At 42.0% G+C, this 6739-nt stretch overlaps 1 protein-coding gene across 1 annotated transcript; it reads right to left on the bottom strand.

Moving 5' to 3' along the window:
• Window positions 1-2629: 2629 nt before the first annotated feature.
• LOC135525191 (noggin-2-like) lies at window positions 2630-5027 on the bottom strand. The gene has a single exon (XM_064952925.1). The coding sequence runs from the start codon at window positions 3663-3665 to the stop codon at window positions 3030-3032; it is 636 nt and encodes a 211-aa protein (XP_064808997.1). The 5' UTR covers window positions 3666-5027; the 3' UTR covers window positions 2630-3029.
• Window positions 5028-6739: the final 1712 nt, after the last annotated feature.

Genomic DNA, 6739 nt, shown 5'->3' with positions numbered 1-6739 from the left:
GAATTCAATATGATGGAGAAACTGTACCGTTGATCAACAGTGACTGTAGAGTGGTAAAAAAGCTGATACTTACCAAGGAACGTGTTTCATTCATGACCTTTCATGGTGATGAGACCGATAGCTGACTTCCAAAACCTAGGTCTAAATGGTATCAAAACACTGACATCGCTATGCTCCTATGACAGGTATGGTCGTTTACAAATGCAGAACTAGTGAATCACTCAAACAAATCCTTCAGCCTATCAATAGCCTACTGCCCTAAACCATTGACATGTCACTAGTGCACATGATCAGGCATACTTTAAATGTTGTTGGGGACCCCTTTCACTTTCATGCCTCACCACTGTAACTGTTAATCATGTCAAGTTCCTCCTGTCAGCCCATAGGATTTCCATTGAACTTGACAAAAGATGTTCATGTCTTGTTATAGAGTGTTATGTAAAATAACATACTTCATGGGTAGCCTAAGGGTCATGTAGGTGTGTGGGTGTTGAACCATTGACAAAGTATGGCATTCCACTAGACAAGGCATATACAGAACCTGTCTATACTCAGCCAGATACATTGTTAACTCCAGTGCACTATCTGTCTTGGTGATGTAGTTTAGGCAAGGCCCAATGTAAGGTGCCCATTGAGGTTTGAAGCAAAGGGTTCAGAACCCCTGTGTTGTTCGTGGTTGGCTAGCACGTTTTCCCCACATACAGGCGTCATACCTTCCATGGTCGCAATTCGTTCCATCGTGCGCAATTTGATAGGGAAACAGGGAGGGCCAATGTACTGTATCCCTTGGTGAAAATTAAAAAATGACACTGAGATCCAACTGTTTTCTATAATTATTGGTATAGCACTTTTTATGACGGAATAGCAAGATTTCAGACATAAAGTAGTTAACACAAAATCCCTGCATAATCTGTGTTTTTAACATGAACACGTGCGTAATTTCTGTTTTTCATATGAACTCCAAGTTTATTGCATATGATCTGTCTTCCGGGGGCATACTTTTCTTGAGGATGCACACCTTACATTTGGGGAGGTATTACCATTCTACATATCAATTATATGAAATAACAAGGGAACTGGAGTCATGGCACAGACGAATCCAAACGAACCCAAACGAACAGCTCCAGAATGCCAGGCAGAGCTAGTTGCGCACCGAGCTCGACGGAGTCATTGCGGCGTATTACCTTTCACACGCTTCTAAAATATACTCCGGGCAGAGCCTGAAAGGGTTACTGTTTCCCAAAGTGCTTCATTCTGCACAGTCGAGAGGGGGCGGCTGAGTGGCGCCGCCGAGTCAGAGACGCAGTTTCCAAAACCCCGAGACATCATCAAGAAAGAAGCTGACAGTAAGGAAAGCAGCCCCCCTCTTCCGCTGGCATATTGCCGCTCTCCTCTCCTTACAAAATCCCTTCAGTATATCTGTCACAATAACCGTGTGGCATGTGTCAAATCCATCTCAGCCCGCGAAGACACAAATCACTTAAAGGCGCACAATATGGTGTTTTCCGGGAGTTATACAGCTCCAGTTTTGGAACATTTGGTCATGTTCTAAACACTGGGTAATGGCGACTGTTTAAGTCGTTGGTTGTATTTAAAGAATAATATAAACACCATAAAATCCCTACTTGGAGTAAATGAGTCGTTGCTCGATTTCATGGAGTAATTCCATGCGTGTCTCGGGCGCTTTAATTGACCATATCTCTTTAACTTGCAGACAGCTCAGCCGCTCTCAAATTAATAGTCTGGTAACGTCAAAAACAGTTGACCATTGTTTAATGGTCTTTGTTTTTTTCGAATGCTGTCATAGGGCTTGAATAGGCGCCTGTCTGCTCTACCTCAACACAACCCCCCGTAGAACTGTGTGTAGCAGAGCTTCCAGTGAATAGCACAGACACAGACGCCCCTGGCTTGCCGTATACCCCGCCATTTCATCATCGGACACCGTCTGAAATGTCTGGATCATATTTTACAGTTCTGTTAATTAACACCTTGAATCCGAGAAATGAGCATTTGCATGAGAGAGGGGATAGATATGCAAGGGCTCTCTTCTCCGCTGGCTCAAACAATGAATGCCAGTTCTGTCGAGGCGTTTTAGGTGTGTTGCGCATTAGTTACACAACATAGTAAATCACCCGTTTCTAAAATCACAGTGACAGCGTGGAGCGTTTGTAACGTCCCCCTACCGATTCATTTCAGCTCGGACTTACTGTGCATTTAGCAACTCCATTCCTCTCCCCCACCATACACGCCCCCTTGGACAGGGACACACTTTATAAGCAACTTGCTCGACATTAATACATGTTGAAAATATTGACTTTATTGCTAAAACGTGTAACCATAACATGTACACTGATATGTTAACTTTTTATTTAAAAAAAAATGAAATATTCAAGTAGACATCTCCCATAATTTCTGGTATACTCTGCTATTTTCTCTGATAATGTTCTATACTCACAATCGTTAAAGTAATAAATAAACCGTACAGATTTGTTTTTTTCTACAATATTCCAAAAGCTGAGTTCACGCCTTTATATATATATATATATATATATATATATATATATATATATATATATATATATATATATATATATATATATATATATTTATATATATATATATATCCTCAACTTTCATTTGAATTATTATTGATATTAATATCATACAAAAACTCTAGGCAGCATTGCAGTGAAATAACAGTCAGCATCAATGTTCAGTTGAAAAAAGTTAACTTCTTGGAGAAGTTATATGCGTTCCATCTTACATTTTTCATAAAAAATAAAAGCTCTTCTTTCTGAAGTGCTTCGGATCATCCAAAAACACGTTTCAGGGATGAAATAAAATATGGTCCTGTTCATTAACAAAAAATAGCTGCATCTTTCTTAAATATGTACAATGTTGGCATTTTAATTCAAATGCGATATAAAAAAATAGATTCGCTATGGTGCCCACCTCTGTTCAGAGTTTACAGTGCAATAGAAACCGCATATTTCCAATCCACTTCCCAACCCTTCTACTTCCATCGAAACTCAGCAAGAGCACTTACACTCTGAGATGATTGGGTATTGCACCGGTATCCACGTACAATATTTCTGTCTTAAAAACCCTTGACAATACCACCGGAGAAAAGTCTTGGTGATTGACTTGGTAGGTTTGCAAAACATCCCCTCGGGGAAGGAACAAGATCGCTCATTGAAGCAGTTTCCCTCCTTGATGTAGCGTGGCCAGAACCTCACGCCCAAATCCTTCCAGGTATACACCACCGGACAGTGCGTATACGTCCACAACCACTGCAGAAATTTCCTGCGGGCTTTCTTTCCCAATTTTACCCGCTTCCCGTAGGGGGACTCTGAGATATCCAGTTTTTTAATCTCGTTTGGCATGGGTCCTTGCAGTTTCATCTGGGTGTCTTGTACGGAGAGATTCACCAGCATGGGCGAGCTGATGGACATAAAGTTGGGATCAAAGTTGCTGCCAAGCTTTTTCCGCAGAGTCCTCTCGGCCAAGTCCTGTTCCCGGGGGTCGTATTCCGGGTCGGGGTCCTCCTTGAGGACTGGCACGGGAAGATGCTCGCTGGGCGAGGGGCGCAGGCGTAGATAATGTTGCGAATCTCCAAGGTGAATGGATACCAGTACATAAACTAGTAGCGTCTTTGAGAAGGCCATATTTATATTGTTTGCGTAAAGGCTATTCTCGTGTATTAGCCTAAATATTTATTGATTTTCACAGCTACTGTGCTCTTTGACATGAGTAGCCGGGGGCTTCATAAATAGTTGAAGTAGACGAGCAAGATGATACTTTTAATAGACCACGTCGGGTTTGAATGACGTTTCTTTTTTAGGGATCCTTAGCAATATGCCTCTTACGTTTGCTTGCTGATGCAATATTGTAGAACGCAAAAGGGTGTCTCTTTGTAAAAAAAAAATAAGTACAAATTTTCGGCTCACCCAAAACAGCACAAAACAGAACGGAAAAACTAAAATCACCCACTCTCCCGTGTCACTATTTTCCCCACATGCACTTTGGGTTGATTGTGGTTGTCATGGTCACGCCAGGGACACTCAAAGCGACGGCGAATTGTCTAGACTGGATGACAGTGGCTGAGGCGAGAGTCACATGGAATGATGATTTTATAAAGATCCCCTTTCCCAGAGAAAAAATAGATCCAGAGCGCCCCGATAGAGAGGGGTGCACAAAAGAGTAGGCTACCTCACCAACTTCTACATTTCACCGTTCCGGCAATGTCGGTTGTCTTGGCCAATGTTATTTTTACGCATGACTTTTATAAACGTGGCTTCTTTCAACTTTGCTTGGCGCGCTCAGGTTTGAGAAAGTCCAAACGCAAGCGCAGAATCCATGGAGCGGGAGGTGTCCTGTGACTCCAGTGCGATATTCCAACCTTCTGCTTGGAGTCTTAGGACCTTGCTGAAATTGTCCATGCGTATTCAGATGTCTTCTCTTTGGCAAAACGTACCACTGTAGTCTCCCACACCTATGCAAGCTGAACCATTTATCGGTCCTGTTGAAAAGGTCTATCCAAACCAAAATGCAGATTTACCTCTAAAAAACGAAATTATACTCCTCCAGGGCGCAGTTTTTTTTGCGTACAAAAAGTAACAAAAAAAGTCACATCTTAATTTAAACTGACGCGAATAAAATGCATATCAAACGCAAAAGGTAACAAGCCAGTTTAAGTTCACTTCAATTTGATGTTTCTTTTCACCTCGATGACATCGGTGATTTCTCTACGGATATCAAAAAGAGCTACCGCCGTTGCATGGTTGAATCTGTCCGAGTTCTGCCTTCTTTTGCACGGTCAGTGTTTGCGGTAATTCCTGGGGGAGAATCTTTACTCCTTTGAAAGCTGGTACAGTTCTCCTACTTACTCGCTCCTACTTTAGGAGGTCTGAGACTTGGCGCTGAGCGTCTCTTTGCTTAGGCACACTGTGTGTGAGTGTGCCTGTTGCGAGCGGTGCTCAATCCCAAATTAAATATCCCCCTCCGACAGTACAAAGTGTCAGCGGGTCCTGCCCACCACTGCCACTTTCCCTATGATTGACAGCACCCCTCGGCCCCCTTTCCCCACAGAACGCGAAAAATATCGGCCACAATCAGACTATCCACAGGGTCCTAAAGAAACTGATTTATCATCGAGAGACACAATATATCCTAAACTGTGATGTAGCCACATATTTTGCTTTCTACCCCAAATAAAACAGTAATAAGCAGGCTCCTCACATTGCAATCTGCATGTCTCTCCTCATATTTCGGGAACTTGTGCGCAATGACTATCTTGCTGCAACGCTCTCGAGTTAATATGGTCAATACGCTGTCAATATTTAATTGAAGTACTGAAGTGTTTCCCAGTTTATAACATTCCCGAGAGAAGGGTGGGAAACGTTTAGTAGCATGTATGAGGGGTCTAACTGAAAACGAGCGTCACATTCCACCTTTGTTCATGAGGACCTCTGTCTGCACACAGGAATTCGCTGTTTGAACTTTGGGGTCACAAAATAAGCGCGCAATTAAAGCTTTAAATGGTCATGGGTAGCCTTACTAAACGTAACCTTTATCATGCTGACTAACCGCAGTGATTAGAGTATCATGGATGCTTGAGCCTCAAACGTTGGTTTCAGTTGAATATATGTAGCTGTCAATAATGCAACTGATATGGGAAACTGATGTAATTTGTAGGCCTACTGATGCGTAATCAGGCCTTTATAAACGAATGTTGATGCCACTGACATTATCTTACTATCAACACAGTCACTTGTCATTAATACCCGATTAGCAGTTTTTAGATGTGCTTTATGCTTGGTCAATCAAATGTAACATATTTTGGAATAGTGTTCAATACTTCACCTTTTGACGCATACTTATAATACAATATTTTTGTGTTGTGGCTATTTGATAAGTATCATTTGTATTGTCTTTTGTCATTTCCAAACTTAGATTGTTGTAACTATGGTCTGTATACAGTGGATAGACAGACTGATTTGTGTTTGTGATAGGGTACTTGCTCTTATAGTGGTCACTAGGGGGCGTCGATCCAGCGTGCAGAATTCCCAGGATTGTGTGCCTCATTCTTATCAATCCATCACATATGTCATTACAATGTGATAACAAGTCTTTGTTTACTAACCTCCATCTTTGTAGCGTCTTCTCCATCTAAAGAAAATTGGTTTTCTCAAAGAGAATTTGATTCAAAGCATACTTTGATTCATGTTTTTTTCCGTTTGTGCCAATTAACCCTAATTATCTTGTCAATGATTGTTTCTGCGTTAGAGATATGGATATACATTGAGGCAAAGCATGGAGCTTCTAAGAAAATAACACTTTTTATTCTAAATTAAGATTAAAGAAGAAAAAATGTATTTGAAATGATGTTATTATTAAGTGTGTTATGGTAGAGTTGTATAAGAACTCACAGCAGTATAATTTACCCTCTAGCGCTAAACCCTGTAACCTCTCTAGTTATCATGCAGTAGCTGTCTAGCTTGCTAATGACTAGGAACCAGTTAGCAGTAGGGGACCTGGGCTGACCTGGGCTGGCTACTGTAGACCCTGCTATTGTCCAGCGGCAGCCCCCCTGACAGGGAGCAGGGAGTCCAGGAGAGGACAGGGGAACCCAGCAAACACAGCTTCCCATCTTCTCATCTTCCCATCCCCTTTATGCCGGCCAGACCAGCGCCAAGCCCTCCGGCTAATTACCTAGGATAAAGAGAGGACCGGAGAGGAC

The sequence above is a fragment of the Oncorhynchus masou genome, chromosome 31, assembly GCF_036934945.1.
Source record: "Oncorhynchus masou masou isolate Uvic2021 chromosome 31, UVic_Omas_1.1, whole genome shotgun sequence".
Lineage (NCBI taxonomy): Eukaryota > Metazoa > Chordata > Actinopteri > Salmoniformes > Salmonidae > Oncorhynchus > Oncorhynchus masou.
Note: the sequence above shows the minus strand (reverse complement) of the source record. Positions and strands in the feature narration are given on the sequence as shown.

Bases quoted from the DNA above. Each gene is read 5' to 3' on its own strand.
- LOC135525191 (XM_064952925.1), bottom strand. From the start codon at position 3,665: ATGGCCTTCTCAAAGACGCTACTAGTTTATGTACTGGTATCCATTCAC.